Source organism: Colossoma macropomum, unplaced genomic scaffold (genome assembly GCF_904425465.1).
Source record: "Colossoma macropomum unplaced genomic scaffold, Colossoma_macropomum, whole genome shotgun sequence".
Classification (NCBI taxonomy): domain Eukaryota; kingdom Metazoa; phylum Chordata; class Actinopteri; order Characiformes; family Serrasalmidae; genus Colossoma; species Colossoma macropomum.
Window position 1 is genome coordinate 13400 of NW_023495199.1, and position 22267 is coordinate 35666.

At 37.4% G+C, this 22267-nt stretch overlaps 2 protein-coding genes and 1 long non-coding RNA gene across 3 annotated transcripts in view; all 3 read left to right on the forward strand.

Annotated features, from left to right (window-relative positions):
• Positions 1-3275: 3275 nt before the first annotated feature.
• LOC118801141 (myelin-oligodendrocyte glycoprotein-like) lies at positions 3276-20318 on the forward strand. The gene is made up of 4 exons (XM_036561306.1): positions 3276-3308; positions 12852-12911; positions 14567-14914; positions 20158-20318. Exons 2-4 carry the CDS (start codon positions 12854-12856, stop codon positions 20313-20315), a joined length of 564 nt encoding a protein of 187 aa, XP_036417199.1. The 5' UTR covers positions 3276-3308; positions 12852-12853; the 3' UTR covers positions 20316-20318.
• LOC118801142 lies at positions 3502-10941 on the forward strand. Its single transcript, XR_005006460.1, has 3 exons — positions 3502-3768; positions 3965-4096; positions 10590-10941. It is a non-coding gene; the product is annotated as an uncharacterized LOC118801142 (long non-coding RNA).
• Positions 20319-20348: 30 nt separating the features above from the next.
• Positions 20349-22267, forward strand: part of LOC118801140 (ribonuclease inhibitor-like) — a 34349-nt gene continuing 32430 nt past the window's right edge. Inside the window, exons 1-2 of the mRNA XM_036561305.1 lie at positions 20349-20501; positions 21221-21310. Coding sequence (XP_036417198.1) covers positions 21304-21310 — 7 coding nt within the window. The 5' untranslated portion in view covers positions 20349-20501; positions 21221-21303. The remainder of the gene's footprint in view (positions 20502-21220; positions 21311-22267) is intronic.

Below are 22267 nucleotides of genomic sequence, written 5' to 3' on the forward strand. Positions count from 1 at the left end.
AGCCAGAGAATTTTGGGATGCGGGCTTCTTCTTCTGTGGCAGCAATGTAGACTTCAGCAATGACTGCTGTCATGGCGATGGTGTTGCGGTCCACATCGTGACGCTCACAGCTTCTGGTGACACTACGTGTTTTCTTAAATGTTTTCAGCACTGCCCGATACCCTGTTCACCACATCTTCTGGAGTTTTCACTACAGAGACACAAATAAAGAATTATGTAATTACGTCTGCCACTAAACATAAGCAGTGGGCTTCACTCACCAATCTCTTCCTAAGTTTGTTCTTAAATGTTTATTATTTCCAAATAAGAAAACATTAGTGAATGTCAGAATCTTCATGAAAACTGCATAAGTGGGTTTTAAGTAGTGCTGGCTTTTGCCATATCGCCCACCTATTGTTTTAAGGAAGAATTCTCCTTAAGAACGGTTGGTGAATGAGGCTGTTTGTTATATAACGTACTAAAGGTTTAGAGGAACATTAGCACATCCCCTTGGCTTACTTCTTTTTCCAAACTGAGCGTGTTTTCCTGCCTTTGTGTGCCTCTTCTTCCTCTTTTTTTTCCCTCGTGCATCAGAGGAAGAGGAGGAAGAGAAAGTCGAGGACGAGTCAGAATCTGATCGCATCTCTGAATCCATCCTCTCTGGACCTGCATTTAAAAAACACTTTAAAAAATGCTTTACAAACACATAAATGACCAGTAAATTTTATTTATATGAACTACTGACCAGGGGCGGGAGCAGAGTGGGGACGTTCCAGTGCTAACTTCAGTTGTTGCCTGAGAAAATCTCTCTCTTCTCTAAGTGCACAGACCTCCCACTGAAGCCTCTTGACAAGTAACTGGGCTGTTGGAGCTGAAGGCTTAGAGGGGCCCTCAGCTATCAAATCAGAATAAACATAACATTATTTGGGTAATTTTATGTTTAAAATCAATGATTACAGATACCAAATACCAATATTAGATGAGAAAAAAAATCTAAAAATCCTCATTTATCAATGCATAAAATCTGCTAATATGAACCACACACACACACACACACACACACACGCACACACACACACACACACATGCACACACACACACGCACACATGCACACACACACACACACACACACACGCACACACACACACACATGCACATGAATGGCATCCTAAAATCATAGCACTAAGAAATTAGGGCAAATTCATATGAAGGGGAAAACATAATGATTGACACTCATGTTTTTGTGATGAATTATGTAAAGATAAAGCCGTGTGGAGGGTAAAGCACAGAGAACCTGTAATTGGTTTTCATATAGTTTTCTATTAAGCGTATTTAATTTAATAACCTATACAGAGTATCTTTACTGGATGTGAACTATAGTTCAACTATTCTATTTACACTGATTGCTAGTGTTGCATAACTGTGCATTTTAAATCTACCATACCCTTATTTAACTTCATAAATACACATTTATGGATGCGTATTAAACTATTTTATTTTACCTGAGCTTGAACTTACCTCAGCAGCATCAGTTTTTAAAGCAAGGTGCAGACCAAATAAGTTTCCTGCTGCCCCAGACAGCTAACCAGCACATTCACAGTCACGAAAATAGAGATAAAAGCAACCTAGAGCAATCTGTGCAACCGAGGTTTCTATATATTATTTTACACAATTGTAAGCAAAATGTCAAAACACAGAAAGCTGCTTGATCATTTTCTACGGCACACTCAAGTTAAGCTCTACCATTAGACTTTAATATTTATGTTTAAGAACATGTAGATCTTTTAAATCTAATTCAGAAATATGGTGATTGTCAACTGATCTGCTGTATTCTCTTTGCTTTGAGGGATCTTATCACTGCCAGTAAATATCTAATGGTAACTACATAAATGTAAATGTCTTCTTATTTCTGTTATGAGCTTATTTACTTAAATTTTGGTGGTTTGTGTATAAATAGCTGTTGGTAACCTAGGTGTTTTACCAATAGGCCTAGCGCGATGAAAACTGGACATTTAAGTTAGCAGCAACATGCAAAAACATCTGATGTTTACAATAAAAAAAATAGTGAAAATCAATTGAGTAATAAGAAAGGTAGAGCCAATTTACAAGAACTCTTCACATACCCAGTATTTGTTTACAATTGGATTTTGACAGTTTCAACATGGTAGACTCGCAGACACATCTCTGTGACTGAGAACAGACAACGCACCATTTATATATCTATATCCATATCTATGGTATACATCATTTGATGACAATGACAATATGATGTTACTACTTCCACCAATCAATGCAAATATGTTAGCCTGCTAATTAACTGTCGTACCTTGAGATACATCTTCAACCTCATCCTCTACAACGGTTGTAGCGGCACATGCTTCCTTTCTTTTGGTTTTAGCCCCAGGCATGGTGGCAACAAACAGATTGGAGATTCAGACTCTGCCAAAATATGACACCAAATTAAGTTAGTTTGTTTATTGGTAAACATATTAACGTTACCATATTATGCAAATCCATGCGCTCCTCAATCCATATGGGTAATATATGTAATTTTAGAATTCTGTTTTTGGGATGTCATAAAAACCAATACTTTACATGCCTTAAACAGTTTTACTTAATACTGTTCTGGACCAGCCCAATACTGACAACTCAGCCCAGAATGCAGAAACGTTTTGACGTGTTCAGAACCACACTCAGCAGGTGGGGTCATGGCAGCCCAGCTTTCTCAGCACTGATCTACAGTCAGTACTGAATGAGAGTAGGTGAGCTCCCAAAATTTAGAACATAAGTAAACGCCCAAAGGAAGGTAGGCTGAGGAGAATGACTGCACCGAGAGGGTAGGTTAAACAAGGTGGAAAGACACAGCCAGTACGCCATCAAGAGCCAATAGGAATAATGCAAGTTTTACTCAAGGTTGTACTGACCAAGCTTTCATCAAGTAAAGCTGAGAAGTCTTAACAAACTAAACTAAACTGCAAGAGGTTGATTTAACTCAAAGATCCCATTTGAATGTCCAAAATTGTCAAAAGTGACATGAGAAGCCCAAATCATTTGAATGTAAACCCAACCCTGACTGTACCTGTAACATCAACTTAAATAAAAACAGTGAACATAAAACACTTGAATAAAGTTACCTTAACTCAAAATATGCTAACAAATGAAACAGAGGGTTAAAGCACGTAAATCCCTTTATGTGAATTTGTGTAGAGGAGCACTGTAAACACGACAGGTGAAAAGGGGCAGTGAGAGAGAAACCGAAAGCAACTTTAATCTGACGCCGTTACAAACGGAGAGAAGAGTTCAGACATCAGCGCTTTGGATTCACTCGGTAAGTTAACTAACAGAAATGAGGAATTTCTGCATGTAGTTTAAAACAAGAGCACGTTTTTATGTGTTTCACAGACACTAAACTGGTCAATCAGCTGAATACAGATATAGTCGTGTTTAACGCTGATAGCTGTGTTTTCTCTGAATTCAGAGCGCATTACTGTTCATGAGGAACATTGAGCTGATAAAGCACTAATACTGTAAAAGGCGTGGTGATGTGCAGTGGCGCTGTTTTCAGAGCTGCAGCGCTTTAGAGGGGCGTGTTTATTAGCTCTATCAGTCATATCCACCTTGTGTTCTCCTCAGTGCTGTATTTTAGATTATGGCTGAAATATCTGGTTGTGGAAGTTAAATTCATTACAGTGAATGAGGTTTTAGGGTGGGTGTATGTTTCACTTCACTGTTGTGGGGCAGTAAACAGAAAACATTCTCAAGAGCAGTTCCAGAAGGAGACACCAAAGGTGTTTAGTACAAAAGTACTGTTGTATTAAATGAATATAGAGGGAATGCTTATCACTGCTGTATATACTAGATATTTGATAGGCAAATTACTTAAGGGTTGTAGCAGCATGTTCAAATGATTTAAATAATTATTTTAATAATAATAGCAACAAAGGTGGCAAAGTGATCTCGCTACTGTATCCCTGTTGATCGCAGAAAAGAAGAGGAACAGAGACTGGTGAAAGGGGAGAGGGGTGAGTGAGTGAGAGAGATAACGACAGCAACTTTAATCTGACGCCGTTACAAACGGAGAGAAGAGCTCAGACATCAGCGCTTTGGATTCACTCGGTAAGATAAGTAACACAAATGAGGAATTTCTGCATGTAGTTTAAAAAGAGAGCACGTTTTTATGTGTTCATAGACACTAAACTGGTCTTTCAGCTATGACAAACGTCCGATTAGAGGGCCGAGAGCGAGTTTGAGTGAAGGTCTGAATGTATAAACACTAAACTGAGCGGCGAATACAGATATAGTCGTATTTAATGCCGATAGCTGTGCGTTTGAGTGAAGGTCTAAATGTATAAACACTAAACTGAGCGGCGAATAAAGATATAGTCGTATTAAACGCTGATAGCTGTGTGTTTGAGTGAAGGTCTGAATGTATAAACGCTGTAAACTGAGCGGCGAGTACAGATATAGTCGTATTTAACGCCGATAGCTGTGTGTTTGAGTGAAGGTCTAAATGTATAAACGCTGTAAACTGAGCGGCGAATACAGATATAGTCGTATTTAACGCCGATAGCTGTGCGTTTGAGTGAAGGTCTAAAAACGCTGTAAACTGAGCGACGAATACAGATATAGTCGTATTTAACGCCGATAGCTGTGAGTTGAGTGAGGTCTGAATGTTAAACACTAAACTGAGCGGCGAATACAGATATAGTCGTATTTAACGCCGATAGCTGTGAGTTTGAGTGAAGGTCTGAATGTATAAACACTAAACTGAGCGGCGAATACAGATATAGTCGTATTTAACGCCGATAGCTGTGCGTTTGAGTGAAGGTCTCAGTGTAAAACCGCTGTAAACTGAGGCGGCGAATACAGATATAGTCGTATTTAACGCCGATAGCTGTGCGTTTGAGTGAAGGTCTCAGTGTATAAACGCTGTAAACTGAGCGGCGAATACAGATATAGTCGTATTTAACGCCGATAGCTGTGCGTTTGAGTGAAGGTCTAAATGTAGAAACGCTGTAAACTGAGCGGCGAATACAGATATAGTCGTATTTAACGCTGATAGCTGTGAGTTTGAGTGAAGGTCTAAATGTATAAACGCTGTAAACTGAGCGGTGAATTCAGATATAGTCGTATTTAACGACGATAGCTGTGCGTTTGAGTGAAGGTCTAAATGTATAAACACTGTAAACTGAGCGCCGAATACAGATATAGTCGTATTTAACGCTGATAGCTGTGAGTTTGAGTGAAGGTCTAAATGTATAAACGCTGTAAACTGAGCGGTGAATTCAGATATAGTCGTATTTAACGACGATAGCTTGTGCGTTTGTTGAGAAGGTCTAAATGTATAACGCTGTAACTGAGCGGTGAATACAGATACAGTCGTATTTAACGCTGATAGCTGTGTTTTGTCTGAATTCAGATCACATTACTGTTTATGAGGAACATTGAGCTGATAAAGCACTAATACTGTAAAAGGTGTGGTGATGTGCAGTGGCGCTGTTTTCAGAGCTGCAGCGCTTTAGAGGGGCGTGTTTATTAGCTCTATCAGTCATATCCACCTTGTGTTCTCCTCAGTGCTGTATTTTGAGATTATGGCTGAAATATGAACACTGACCTCAGAATCAGGTAACTCTGCTCTCAGCTTTAAAGACTCTGAACTCTGACCTCAGAATCAGGTAACTCTGCTCTCAGCTTTAAAGACTCTGAACTCTGACCTCAGAATCAGGTAACTCTGCTCTCAGCTTTTAATGGATATTATTACTGATTTACTGCTTGTTTTTGACTTTCAATGTGAAACAGACTCTCAAACTGAACTGAGGTCAGAGAGATGAAGTTTTCAGTTCAGTGAGTTGTGGTTATTTGCCAATGTCTACATAGGAAGATGAACAATTCTGGTGTTTTCCAGTTCTGATTATTACATTTTGTAGGTTTTTTATGTGATGTTTCACAGTATGTTTCTTTGCACTGTGTATATTTTTTCTTTAGCCTGCAGATCTGTCTTCTGTATTTATTCAAGATTTATTCAGGGATCCTTTTACAATACAGTTAAAGCCTCACATCACTGACCGGAGTTGGAGGTAGCAAAAAATCTTTAAATTCTGATTCTCATTGTTTAGTATTGTTTAGTGATCTATCGTTCCTTTTGTTCTGAAAGGAATGATATGCAGGGGCAAATTAAAGCATGGGCTGAATCCCTGGGGCCCAGAATACTTCAGGGCCTCTAACTGGCCATTTTTTTTGTTTTGTTTTATTTCGTTTTCTTTTGTTTTTTTTCGTGAGTTATTTATTTCCCTTCCACTACCTGGGTCTGTCCAGATTAATCACAGGTCTTGGGGAAATTTGATTTGTTTTCTGTGAGCACTGTCACTTTATTATGCCCAATCAAATCATTACACTCTCCGCCAAGCTCCGCCTTCTCTTCTAAGCCCTCCATTCAGTTCACAGCAACCTTTGCTATACACCATTGTCTCAAGCCTTCAGTTCGTTCAACATGTCAGTGTTTGAATTTGAAGCTCCAGTTAGGTAAAAAGATGGAACTAGAGATTCCATCCTGAAAAATCTAACAGTTACTATTTGTCCAAAGCTGAAAAAATCTATTCGTTTTCTGTGAATTTTGCGCCTATAATGCTTTATTATTACAAAGGCTAATGTGGGCTTGTGAAAATGTTAAAGCAAACATTTAATGTTATTTCAGTGCATTAAAGTAAGACATGAATGAATCATAAATAATTTTCATTCCTGCTGTGGCAGTATGCTTTAGCCTACAGTAAATAAGTTCAGGTTTGAAGTTTACTGTGTTGTTTTGTCTGATTTTATCTCAGTAATGTCATCTTCATTGGGCAAACATTGCTGTGATGAGTGGACACATGCTTTATAGTCAAAGTATATAGTGTTGATTGTGTTCATATGAATCCAGTAATCTGGTTGATTGCTATTGTTTTGTATTACCATAGAACAGAAGTGTTGGATTAGGTAGGGTGATGACTGCATGTCTGGAATAGGCTGTAGGCTGATGTTTTGACATTGCAGGACATTAGCGCATTTGGAAATGGGATTTACCAAATTGGCCTTCCCACTTTTTTCAGAGGCTTACCCAAAAATGTATTTCTGCCTAGGTCACTCGATCAAACTATAGACTATAGACCTCAGTTGTTTTGGTGAATGGTTAATGGTAGTGATAATGGTTTTACCAAGTAAACTCTACCACACACTGCTGCAGAAGCACAGTACGACAGATTGGACGCAGCACAGCTATAGCACATACTTTCATCTCAAGTTCAGGATATGTTTCTATTTTTATATTAAAACTTACTGAACTTGTACGGTTTTAACGGAATAAAAGTTTTTAAAACATCAATTTTGATAAATTTAGTTCATCATGTTTGGTATCAGCTAACAATCTCTTCTCAAACTCTTTGTTTTTAAGCCAAAAGGTATGAGTGAGGCAGAAACTGGCTTCCTGTTTGCCAGATTCTTATTTGAATTTTCCATTCCTCCTTAAATGGTTTCATACATAACATTTGAAAAAGAACTGGACATTAAGAAAGTAGCTTCATGTTTTGGATGCTGTGTGCAAATAGACTGATAGGGCCCACAAGCTGGTTAAAGTGCCTCTCATGGTAGGTCAGAGATATTCTGATACACACTAGGCTACTTTCCATTTGAGAAAAGTGAAAAGTGACCTCAGAATCAGGTAACTCTGCTCTCGGCTTTAAAGACTCTGAACTCTGACCTCAGAATCAGGTAACTCTGCTCTCAGCTTTAAAGACTCTGAACACTGACCTCAGAATCAGGTAACTCTGCTCTCAGCTTTAAAGACTCTGAACACTGACCTCAGAATCAGGTAACTCTGCTCTCGGCTTAAAGACTCTGAACACTGACCTCAGAATCAGGTAACTCTGCTCTCGGCTTTAAGACTCTGAACCACTGACCTCAGAATCAGGTAACTCTGCTCTCGGCTTTAAAGACTCTGAACACTGACCTCAGAATCAGGTAACTCTGCTCTCGGCTTTAAAGACTCTGAACACTGACCTCAGAATCAGGTAATTTTGCTCTCGGCTTTAAAGACTCTGAACTCTGACCTCAGAATCAGGTAACTCTGCTCTCAGCTTTTAATGGATATTATGACTGATTTACTGCTTGTGGATCTGAGTTTCAGAGTGAAACTGAACTGAGTTCTGAAAGGTAAAGTTTTCAGTTCAGTGAGTCGTGTGATCAGTTGATGAATGTCTACATAGGAATATGAGGAGGTCCTGTGTTTTACAGGTCTGATTGTTGCTTTATTGTGTTGTTTTTCTTTAGTTATGTAATGTTTCACACTGTGTTTTGCGCTGTATGTGGTTGCTGTATGTTCAGTGCTGAGGCTGTAAGTTTTAATAAGAAGACTGCACATGTGAGTTGTTATTAAAATATATTCTGTGACTAGATGTAGATTATTAACCCTGTAAAATCCCTCTGACTACATTTTATAGCTTAAAATTACACTTTGTATAATAACAGTGCTGGGAGCTGTTGAGCACTTTAAAGCCCCAGTCAGAGGTCAGTGGTTTTCTGTGGTAAACTGGACTGCAGACTTTCAGATAACAGCAACACAATCACTAAAGCTGACACCATTTGTATCCTTGTGTATATGCTTCTAGAAATAAGCAATCCCATAATTCTGTTCAGGGAATCTTTAGCATTTGACTGAAGTTATAGGTCATGTCAGGTTGAAATGCTGTCCAACAAGACTGATACCAATGAAACCTACAACCACTAGAGAAGTTTTTCTCTCTCTCTCTCACACACACACACACACACCCACACACCCTCTCTCTCACTCTCTCTCTCTCTCTCTCTCTTATTCTCTCTCTTTCACACACACACACAACACACAACACACACCACACACACACGTATTTTGGAAGTCAGAAGAGTTAAACTGTAAAATTTACATCTTTCATTCAGAAACTGAACTGGAGCCAAAGAATGTGAATCACTACTGACAACAACAACACATCCACACACCCTCTCTCTCTCTCTCTCTCTCTCTCTCTCTCTCTCTCTCGCTCTCTCACACACACACACTCTTCCTCAGTCTATCACTCTCTTCTCTTTCCATACAACATTTTGTATCATAATATTCTGTACTGATTATGTTCACTTTATTCACCAGTGTAGTTTGATCCTACTGTCAGTCCAGTCTGTCCACTACAGGCATTCTCTGACCACATCAAGCTACGAAACACATCTAACTATAGATCTCCCTCTCTCCCTTTCTCTCACCCCCTTTCCCTCTCTCTCTCTCTCTCTCTCTCTCTCTCTCTCTCTCTCTCTCTCTCTGTGAGTATTAAAGTCCTCAGCCACTCCTACATGTGGAATGTTGTTTGTTGTTGTGTGAAAACCGGAAGTAATTTCTGCTTTTCTGATAATGTAAATTATTAACCCCTTAAAATCTCAGGCTCAATATACACTAAGGCTTTTTATTCAGTAACTACAGGAGCTTCAGTGCAAACTGGTTGAGCTATTATTAGATTACAGAAGTGTGTAATAAAACTTTGGGCCTGCCGGTGAGTCCTGTCTGTTTAAGGGGTTTACAGTTTTGTACACAGTCCATACACACATCATATGGAAATGTTACTTGTGAGTGAGAATGTTTGTAGACGTAGAACTTCTCCTACCTTACAGACACAGAATCCACCAGTGGGAGAAAAGTGGAATTACAGCTAAACCTGAGATGCACAGTTATTGTCCACCGTTTCGTAATAACTGGTGGAATAACTGCCGACTATGAGGTGCAGAAAAGATGACACAGATGACAGCTTTAGCACACAGGGTTGTGCGTCAATGTATTTATGACAAAGCATTTTATGTTAGCGCTTTCAGTTCTTTGATGTCAGAAATTTAAATTCAGTGTGATCAAGTACAGCATTAGAAGGTACATTTATATGTAAGAGTTTATGAAGGTTGGAACAGTATATAAATGTAAATAAAACAGAAAGCAGTGATTTGAAAATCCACTTTGACTTTTGATTTTTAAGTCAAGACATTTCATGTTTTGCTTTCTCGACTTCATTGCTTTTTATAAACAAACCACATTCTGAAATTGATTCCTTCAGGACATTCCAAAAACGTCTGAAAATGAGACAGTGTAAGACTAGAAAGGCAAACAAGGAAAATTTATGCATGATGTTGGAAGTTTTATTGTTAGTTTAATTATATTTACAGAAGTATAAATATAATAATTTATATTTATGTAATATGTATTTACATGAATATAAACAAATATTAGTATATTATATATTATAGTATACAAATTTATACAAGTTTAAAATTAAAATATCGATATAAAACATCTACCAATTATTGATTATCAGAAGTTTTATCTAACTCTAAACATTGCTTTGACTCGCGGTGGGTACTTTACTAGCCTGTTCTAACAGCAAGCAACACGAGCGAAAACAACAAAACCAAAATGCTTCCATTATAATAACTGAGGATGTCTACATTCAGCTGGGGCAGCAGAGCATGATGTGGTGAGGTACAACATTTTTGACAGACGCCCTGTTTCTATTTTGACGTGTCGTGTCGCTCTGCAATTCCACTCAAGTTTCCTTCCTCTCGCTCTTAGGGAGTTCTTCCTTGCTGCTGTCGCCATTGGATTCCTCATGGGAGCTTGGACCAGGATTTTTTTTGCAAAGCTGCTTCGCGACAACATTTGTTGTAAAATGCACTTTATAAATAAACTTTGACGGGGCACCTTAAAGCAGATGAGAAGAAAGTCCTCCATGAAGTGTAGAAGTGAAGGATCTTTATGAATCTTCTGGTAAACAATTTGGAGAGAAACAGCCAGAAATTACTGTTTGTTAGCTAGGTTAGCTAGTTACGTAAATACAAGTTAGCATACCCAAGCTGCACATCCACGGTGGTATAAAAATCTATAAAATACCTGCTGTAAGTTACAGCTGGAGAGCTCTGTCAGTAAAGCAGCTATCTTTTGGTATCATCTGATGTGCGTTTGTTGTAGGTTTGACTTGTCACACACTTGACATTCCTGAGTGTGAAGATATCCTGCAGGCCTTCCACTGCAGGTGGTACTACATTGGATGCAGCTGCTGGTAGGGAAATGGTGCCTAATTTGGAGTTTGGTGTAATTTTGAGCAGATCATAATCTTGACACTCTCCACGTCTTTTCTAAACGTCAGTGTATTTTTCTCCTCCAATCACTGTTTAGTAACCATGACACTATCCTTCATTATCTCACTCAGACTTTCAGGTTTTTAGCACTGAGTTAGTGTCCCTAAGAATGTACTTTGACTATGAACTCCCAGGCGATTCAAAGGATGTGTAAAGTTGGTTACAAAACTGAACACATGTGAATATACAAGCACTCAAACACGAAATATTCAGATGTGATTTTATTGCATTTATACCCACCTGCAGCAACGCAGTATTTTTGGAATTTCACCAAGTTGTTTAAAAAAAGGTCTTTCCTTCTCATGAAACAGGTAAAGCGTGATATTGTGAAGGACTCCACAAATGAGGAGCTTCACAATATCACGCTCGTATCGTATCACGCAAACACCACAACTATCACGCTTCGTCCACCTCATCAGGAGCTTAAACCGAGTCCTTCATAATGTCTCTCGCTTAAATCTTTATGAGCTTTTCCCACACAGCTCAGATCTCCATAACTCTGATCTGAGCTGATTTTGGAGATGCAACTCCATCCGAGGCAAAACACAAAGCAAACAGGCTGAATGTCTTCAAGTGGAAATCATATAATGTTGAACAGGCAAACTGTGACACTAGGCTACATTCCATTTGGGAAAAGAGAAAGTATAGCATGATGAGCTATAAATTGTACAAATAAATCACGTTTGGTGTGCAAAGGCCTTAAAATTGCAAAGTTTGTGGAATCATTAAAGCACCTGTTTTGGTACTTTCCACAGGTGAATAGGTAACAGGTGATGTTACCATGATTGGGTGTAAAGGAGCATTCACAAAAGGTCTGATGCAAAGTGGAAACATGTGCTGTGATCAGACCAGTCCACCTTTCAAATTGTGTTTGGAAGTAATGGATGTTGTTCTCTAGGCCCTGTTTGTCTCTGCTTGTTTCAGCAACACAATGCCAAGCCAGATTCTGCTCGTGTTACAACAGTGCAGCTTCATAGTAACAGACTGCAGGTACTAAACTGGCCTGCCTGCAGTCCAGACCGGCATCCGATTGAAAACGTGGGGCACATTATGAAGTGCAACATACGGCAATGTAGATTCCGGACTGTTGGGCAGTTAAAGTGTTATGTCAAGCAAGAATGGGAAAAAATTTTAATTTCACTACTATAACAAATGGTGTCCTCAGTTCCCCAAATGATTACTGAATTGTGATGTAACACAGTGGTAAACATGCCACTGTCCCAACTTTAGAATAAGCGTATATATACAAAAAAAATCAATAAAGTTAATTACTTAAAGCATTAAACATTTTCTCATTTTGTACCATTTTCAAATGAATACATGTCAAATGGATTTGCAAAAAATGTCACATTTTTTCTGCTGTCACAACTTGTTGGAACTGGGTTTGTAAAAGGCTCTGAACTTCATTGGCATAATATTATATGCAGATACTTCACATCCTTATGTGTGTGTGCATCACTGTGCAGATTTTCTTTAAAATAATTACATTTCTTAAAAAAAAATGAAAGCAAGTCTCCTGAAAAGAATGGAAACTGTAATAAAGACAAAGAGTGGACTGACTGAACATGAAAAATTTGGACCTGGCCTGATCGCTGTAGTAAATAAATGAGTTGACCAGTGTCTGTGTTGCTGCAAATGTGCTCTTTGCTAACTCCACTCCTCACGGCTACCTGTCTTCCTGTAAACTGTCTTTCAGGGATGATGTTTCTTTGTGTGATGCTGCTGACTTTCTCTGGCTTTATGGAGACCATGTCAGGTATGTGTGTTCTATCCTGTAGAAATAGTAAAAAAAAATACTATATTGGAAAAGGTTAACACTCATAGAATGATGTGGGAAAAACATGAAGCAATAAATATTTTATATGGGCAATATATTTTTACACATACAGTGCCCTCCAATATTGGCACTCCTGGTAATCATGATCAAAATGAGCTGTAAAAAATCTTCAAAATTACTTATCCTTTTGATCTTTTATTCAAAAATATAAGCAACAATCTAACCTTTATTTAAGGTGTAATGATTAATAGAAAAACCTAAATCTTGTCATGAAGTAAACATTTTTCTTAAATGTATGTGTGCCACAATTGTTGCCACCCCTAGAAATCCTTAAGAGTGAAATATAACTGAAGTATATTTTCATTGATATTTTATGTTTTTAAGTTCACCTGAGCAATTAGGAACACTTAAAAGGTCAGCTATTACTTCTTCAGGCCAACACAGGCCAAATTCCCTCAGTCACCTATCACTATGAGAAAGACTAGAGAATACAGCAGTGATGGTTGTTGACGACGAAAGGTTGTTGAGCTGCATAAATCAGGAAACGGCTACAAGAAAATAGATAAACAGTTGAAAATTCCCATTTCCACTATCAGGGCAATAAGTAAGAAGTTTAAAACAACTGTAGATGGTAAGAATCTGCAAGGAAGAAGACATATGTCTATACTGACCCCACTCACAGTGAGGAGGATTATTTGAGTGGCCAAAGAATCTTCAAGGATCACGTCTCGCAATCTACAATCAAACGCCACCTATATAACCACAAGTTGTTTGTGTGGGTATCAGAGGAAAGCCTCTCCTGTCGACAACCAGCATATTGATACTCCTACAGCTTGCCAAACAATACTGAAACTTTTGGACACCAGAGGTGAGTTTGGCGTGAACAGAGAGCCATTTATGAAAGGACCTCATCCCCACTGTGAAGCATGGTGGTGGATCTGTGATACTGTGGGGCTGTTTTTTTCCAAAGGCCCTGGACAATTTATTCAGATACATGGTATCTCAGACTCCATCAAGTACCAGTAGAAATAAAATCAAAACCTGACTGTCCATAGTTTGGATTTTCCAGCAGGACGATGATCCAAAGCACGCCTCAAAATCAACATAAAAATGGTTCACTGACTGCAGTACGGTTTTGCCATGGCCACCCCAATCCCCTGACCTATACCCCTTAAAAAACCTGTGGGATGAGCTGAAGAGGAGAGTCCACAGTGTTAACCACAGATTCTGAAGAATCTGGAGAGGTTCTATATGGGAGAAAGGTCTTAGATCCTTTGCCATGTGTTCTCCAGTCTCATTAAGCATTATAGAAGAAGACTTAGAACTGTTACGTTTGCAAAGGGAGGTTGCACAATTTATAAAGGCAAGGGGCAATAATTGTGGCACACATGTATTTGAGAAAAATATATATTTCCTGATAAAATTGAGGGTTTTTCAATCATTGTACTTCAAATAAAGATAAGATTTTTGTTAATATTTTGAATGAAGGATCAAAAGGAATAAACAATGTTTTTTATAGCCTGTTTTGCTCATGGTTACCAGGGGTGACAATATTTGTGGTGACAATATTTTTTTTTAACTATTTTTTATTGCATTATTGTTTTATTATATATCATGTTTGTTTTTTGTTGCAGAGAACTTTAAAGTAGTTGGTCCAGCTGCTCCTCTTGTTGTTGAAGCTGGTGAAGATCTGGTTCTGCCCTGTTCTCTCCAACCCAGCATCAGTGCTAAGAATATGATGGTGGAGTGGACCAGACCTGATACTGACAGTCTAGTACATCTGTATGAAGATTATGAAGACAGATATTATGGTCAGATGGAGTCTTACAGAGGAAGAACAGCTCTATTTAAAGAGGAACTGCAGAAAGGAAACACCTCACTGAAACTCTCAGCAGTCCAACCTACTGATGATGGAGCTTACAAATGTGTCATTCAGGACAAATCCTACAGCGATGCCATAACTGTTCATGTTGAAGTCAATGGTGAGATATAACAGTTTAAATCTGAGCTTATTTTTGGATGAAAACCATCAAGACAACATTGTCGATTGCTATGACACAAATCAACATTTTGAGTGGAGGGTCTTCAGTATTTGTAATACATCGAGGAAGTGAACAGTAGTTCTGATATTTTGCAGATACTGTGACAGAGAGAACAGAGACAGAGACTCCATTATTTTTTTTTTTATATTTAATGTTTAAAAGGTACATGTGTACAAAGTGAAGACAGGAGAAGCCAAGATTCATTTTGACAGATCTATACTTGAGTTTTAGAAAGTCATAGTCTAAAAAACATTATAGGAGTAAAAAATGTAAGTAAAAAGGAAAATGTGAAATTTCTCTGGTCCTTAAAGTCTTATAGACAAAAGCAGCAGTATACTGTCCTATGCAAAACTTTAGGCATCTCTGGGAAAAAAATACAAAAAACATTTTGCTGATCTTTGAAGTGAAAAAACAGACAAACATAATGTTGCAGAATGCATAAAAACACACAGTTACTAATGTTTGATTAGTGTAAAAAACAGACAAACAAAATCTGAAATCTAATTTGATGCCTAAAAAGCTGGAAAAGGCTATTAAAATATACCAAAGCACTTGTTATTAATGCCATTAAGAAGTGGCAGTTAAGGAAAACTATGGAGGTGGGATCTTGAAGACCAAGAAAATTCTGGGATGGAGCAGCTTATATGCTGACCAAAGGCAAAGCAAAGGACCTGCAGGAAGGTTTAAACTGACCCAGGAATGGTGGTACACCATTCCACTCTGCAGTGTCGCTTGCAAAAACATGATATGTATATAAGAGTCATCAGAAGGAAACCTGTATACAAACCTGTGATCACAACAGTGAATGTCTGAAGTCTGCAAAATACCATCTTGAAAAGCCAGAGGCTTTTTGTAAAACAGAACTCTTTGGCTGCATTCATTAAGGGCCATATTCAGTTATATAAATAGTGGGAAAAGATATACTTTTTTTTTTTTTGCAAATCTCTGCATATTTTATTGTAGAGACCATAAGATTATTGAATAAGAAACAGAACTTCTCAATGTTCATTTGTTTTTTTTTAAATATCAACCTTATTATTGAAAGGTACAATTTATCATGTTGAGACTTTGACCATCCGGTTTGCTTCACTGCTCTCCACCAGGGCAGTAGCCTGCCCACCTTGGCAGTCTTTAACCAATCACAGCACTTGCCACATGTCAAGTGTACAACTGTTTGCAGCAATAGGCTGTAAACATTTAAAGCTATTTTTATGCCCCAGACTTATCTGGCTCATTTTACCAGACTTCATCCTGTTTAAAAGTTCAAGGTTACACCAGTACTATAATAATCTAAAGTTTCATATAAATATCTTTTAAGTGCCTAGGATTTAAATCTTAAATGTCATTTCCAAAACAGCATCAATTTTAAAATATTTAAGGAAACGCTGGATGAGTATTTCATATCATATTTATATGCATTATATTCATCATATTTATTAAGTTTATTTAGGGTGTGGCGTGTGTAAGGACGCAAAGGTTTATGAAAATTGCAAAGATTGCTATATACAGTGTTTAGAAGTAACAGAATATATGCAATGGCGTTACATAATCTGGATACAAAAAAAAATAACCGTAATCCATCACAGAAAAAAGACACGCATCAGATTACATGCACATTATAAAATAGGGTGGTTGCAAGTAGGACTACATTCAGGCCTCATCCATGCAAAATTGTTGCCTTTTATCAAAAATTGCCATTCTGAATGCTAAATGTGTCAAATGTGTTTTACTTTTAATTATTGTTGAAAAGGAGCCTCTTTTTATAAATATTCTTGATCTTGAGGGGTCTCGAAAGTGGTCCATCAGATTGCCTTTTTGACTGCGATATAAAGCAGAGACAATTAAGTCACCCATAATTTATCATTTAGCTTCAAAATATGCTAATAATTAATAATAGAGCCTTAAATGAGCAAAAAGGAGCAGCATATGATAAAAAGAACACCTTGTCAGCCATTAAACATGGGAGTGGATCTGTTATGCTTTGGGGTTTTGAGGAAGCCAGTGGAAACACTGCATAGGTAGATGGAAGAAGAGACTCCTTTAAACGTGAGCAAATTCTGGAAGCAAATGTGACACAGTGTAATGTGCCAACAAAAGTCAGACGCTCGCGGTAAGGAAACACAAATGAGGCTTTACTGGTTGAATCAAAGTCCAGGATCGTAGTCACAACACATGCAAGGGTCAAATCCAAAAGGCATAGCAGATACAAACCAACATAACACGAGGCGAACAATCCAAAAAGGGGCATGCAAAAGGCATTGTCAAAAACATGCATCAGATGATATAAGCAAACAATCCAAAGGGCAGAGCAAAAAGCAGAGTCGAAAGAACGAAAATTAATGGTCATTAACAGAATACAGACAACAGATATAACACTCAGTAGGTCGCAAACAGATACAATACCTCACAACTATCTAAGGCTAAAGCCTATGCTTATAAACTAAACTAAGAAAGTCATATGACCAACAACACAGGTGATACACATCAGTATTCTGGTGATCTAGAGTGCTGATAGGTGCATGAGGAAAGGCCAGGAGTCAGGTGATCTCCCAGAGGATTCTGGGAGATGGAGTCAGTGTATGTCTCTGAGTGCAAGGGAAGATCGGAAGTCATGTGATCTCCCAGAGGAGTCTGGAAGATCGAGTCCGGATCCATCCTAGGACTCTGCAGATTCGTGACACACAGTCAGTCAAGAAATGGAAACTGAAAAGAGGCTGGCTTTTACAAAAGGACCATGATAATGATCCAATATCCACCAATATCCTGGAATATCTGTGGGTAGATCTTAAGCATGCTGTGCATGTGAGACGACCCAAGACTATCGCAGAACTATAAACATTAGCTGGCTACAAAAAACAAACTGTGATATCTGCCAAAATTGGATGTCATTGAGTTCTGACTTAGTAGGGTGTCTAAACTTTTGCACATGCCACAATTACTCATTTTTAATTTACTCAACTATAAAGTAACTGTACATTAACATTTGCAGAAAAGGGCTAAAATACTCCTAAAGTCGTAATATAAACCACAAAAAAATAATTTATGTTAAACAATAAATTGTTAACATATTTTTTATACGATTATATTTATGACAAGGAAACTACCTAAAAAGTGCGAGGATCTCTCTAACTATAAAAACACTCGTTATAGTATATCGTTCTGATCTATGAATCTGCAGAGAGCCGCACTGTTTGCGTTCCTCGCTTCCCCTCTATCCAGCACACTGTCTCTATGTTTAAAGAAATGCAGAGCAGATCAGAACCACAAGCGTCACTTTAATTAATCAGAAAATAAGCTGGATCTTACACTTTGTGGTCGTGCTCCAGCAGAACAGTTCAGATTCTGTCGTTATGTTACTCCAACACCAGTCACTCAACTTCACTCACTCAGTTTTGAGTCTTTGTCCTCTTAACCTGCCTCAGTGCAGAACCAGCGAGCTGGAATTGCTTGTGGCCTGTAAATCTTCCTTTTTCTAAAGTAAACTTAGCTCTAGGTGCTAGAAAAAGAGTGGAGAAAAAGTAGTGTAATTAACAGGACGGCACAAAAATAAAGGTTTACACTTAGATTTGTGTTTTATTCTACAAACTTGCAGTGGGGTTCAGTGAGCTGGTGATGTTACAACTTTCTTGCCACATTTTACACTGTTCTAATTTTAAGTACTAGCATCATTCATTTATTTTAGCCTTAAGCGCTAAACTGCCACACTTAAAAAAACTTACTGAAACAGGGCCCACATTTAGCAACAAGGGCAATGTTCTGTAGCTCTAAACAAGGGTTCTGATGTGGAAACTACTGGGCCATGATAGGTTCAAGCTCTTTCATGACACAAAAAACAAGCTGCAACACAGTACCTCTCAAAAGAATGTCTGTGTTTTCAATAGAAAAATGTGAACTCTACACTGTGGTAACACATTGGACACAAATAACAGTCTGTAGTTCATGCAAAAGTTTGGGAGAAATTATGTTTTGTTGAGAATGTTTTGTACATTTGCACAAAATGTAATTTGTTTATGTTGTAATACACAATTATCATTTATTTGCTGTGCAAAAATTAAGGCACATTTTATTTTTATTTTTTTCCAGTATGTTAACCTCCAAGAAATTGAAACTATGCACTTAGATATGCAAAAAAAAAAAAAAAAACATAATTTGACTGGGGCATTCCAACTTTGCATATTGGACTATATATATATAATATAAATATTAACTAACTAATAAATAATAAAAGTAATAATAATAATAATAAGAAGAACAAGAAGAACAAGAAGAATAAGAATAATCCATGCAAGAAGAATTAACCATTAAAAAAAAAAAAGGTTTTCGAGTGCAGGGGGTCTTGCAAAATATTTTTGCACAGGTTGTATTTACTTTTTTTTCACTTCAGAAATCAGCTAAAAAATGTCATTTGGCCACGGGTGTCAAAAAAACTGCACACCAAACTGGCCAAAAAAGCCTAGCTTACATCCCGATAGGTGGGGACACAAGTGATCAGTGTGCTATACTGATCCTACTTAGGTGTCTAATGATATTGTGACCAGAAAATTGGAGTGCTATAGATTTAGAAGTGCTTTAGAATTTAAGGGAAATTCAAGTCAAGTGGTCTTTATTGTCATTCCTCAATTATAAATTTGTATACCAGAGGACAACAAAATGTATCCTCAGGGTCCCCACTGCTGCAGCACACAATAGCAGTACATTACACAGGAGTACACAGAGTGCAGATACACTACAGTGTGAAAAACAAGTGCAGAATATACAATAAACACACCAGACAATAAATGTACAAAACAATAAATACTGTCCCCAAAGCCAAATAAAACCATTTATTTTTTTCAGATTAACCACTATTTTACCATCATCAGCACTGCATATAAAAACTCAGCAGACACGTGTAGGTTCATGGAAGGTTTGGAATAGAAATAGTTAATTTTGTGCATTGTGGACATTGTGACCCCTGGTTCCCTCACCATCACTGTAAAGAACATCTGAGTTCAGTACAGTTAACTCTACAAGGAAACCTTTTCCACATCAAAACCTTTTTATATGACTTTGTTCTGCATTTCAGTGACTGAATTATGTAGAAATTTTGAAATATTGATCGAATTCCCCTTTAAGACTACACTGAGAGAGTAACAGAAGTGGATGCATCATTTACCTTGACTTATGTTTTTTTTTCTTTCTAGTACACTTAAAAGTAGTTGGTCCAGCTGCTCCTCTTGTTGCTGAAGTTAGTGAAGATCTGGTTCTGCCCTGTTCTCTCCAACCCAGCGTCAGTGCTGTGGACATGACAGTTGAGTGGTCCAGACTGCATCTGGGTGACAGAATAGTGCATCTAGTATGAACATAATAAGATAGAATTTAGATCAATTGGAATCTTACAGAGGAGAACAACTCTATAAGAATACTGAAGAAAGGAACACTTCACTGAAACTCTCAGCACTGCGACTTTCTGATGAAGGAGCCTATAAATGTCTCATTGAAACTCCAACCTGGTATGATGATGTAATTGTTTATGTTGAAGTTAAAGGTAAGAACCATCATGATTTCAGTGCATCATTACTTATGAACTATTAATGTGCAACAAGAGTATTGATTCAGTTTCATAGTAATTTTTATCCAATCATTTATCACAGACAGCGTTTCAATTAATCAAATCAGGGTTTTGGAAAAATTTTCACCATTTCCCACTTACCCCAGATGTAGCCAAACAGCCAAGACATGTGTTCAAATTTTGCTTTTTAGTGCTGGGGTTACTGGTTAACATTGCTAACAAACACTGGTTTGTTTACTGTGTAAATTAAATTAGCTGTCTTTTAAATCTAAAATGTGAATTTATTTTAGGACACATTCAGTATGTGAGACAGGAGTGTCAGGAGTGTAAAAAGTGCAGAAAAGGCTGTGTTTAAATAAAAGTATGGGTTCAGTGTGTAAATCTCACTTATTTAAAAGGGAAAGTATGGAGCTGATCACACTGTGTAACACAGATAAGTGAATCTACCATGTCTGAACCCCTTTGAACAAACTGTGCTGTTATGATGATAATAAAAGAAAAATAAAAGAAAAAAAAAAAAAAAAAAATATAGTAACAAATTAGGTTCTTCGCCCCTGGACAGGGTCACATCACTTAACAGCTAGTGTCCTTATTAAATAACTATATTTAAGAAACAATTTATTATTATTTTTATACTTATGTGTTCTATTACATGTTTGGGGCTGCTGTACATTTTTATCTGGTTTGTATTTCAGGAAAACATTTTCATGGTTGGAAGATTGCCATCATCTGCATTTCAGTGTTTGCTGTTATATTAATTGCGTTTACAGCTTACATCATGAAAGGTAAATTTTATTCATCACTTTCAGGAATAACTTTGAACTGCTTACAACAACATCTTCCATATTTAGATTGTGTGAATGTAAAGATAATGTTTTGCAGTGTCATCTTATGGGAGACCGTATACTTCAGTATGATCACTCTTTCAAAAAAGTCCTTTGTCAGATTTTCTAGTTAAAAATGAGCAGTAAATGTTTAATTAATTTCCCTGCACCTCATTTCCTCTTTAAAAAGTGTTCAAATGGACCACATTTTCTTCTTTCACTTATTGCTATTCTAAAACAACATTTTAATTCTTGTTTTAAAGTACCAGAAGGAGTGGTGCAACGATTCATTCATTTAGTATTCATCTTTTATAATGTAACACACCTGTATCAATTGTAAAAGAGAAATATTGAATACTGAGCCATATGCATTGATCAAAAAATATTTTCTAAATGCTAAGAAATTGCTGTTTATTGACAAATAGGTAAATATGCAATATTTAAACAAAATGAAATTGAGATTCTCCACAAAACACAGCCTCACAGCACGCAGCTTTTACAAGCTAATTGTGGACGTAAATCACTGAGGAAACGCAGTGCAAGAGATTTATAAACCACTGCTCAGGCACTGCTGATCATAAGCCAAGCAAAAGCTCTCTATTTTGTTTAATTTTTTTAATAAATATTTTGGTAAAACAATTTTTTTCATTGTGATGCACACTTAGAGAAGTTTTGAGATGCATGTGCACAACTGAAAATACACAACCTGTTGTAGTTTTCTACAGTACAGTCAATATGGTTCTGCTGGGTTGCTTACTTCAAGAGGAAATCATGAAGTTTGCTGCTTGACAACTCAGTATTGGTGAGAAGCATTTATACAGGGGACAAACAGAACAGTGTATGAGAGTTTACACAGAAACAGTGTTACCTCTGTATAAATGCAATGCCATGAATTTTAGCAACATAAATAATTTCACA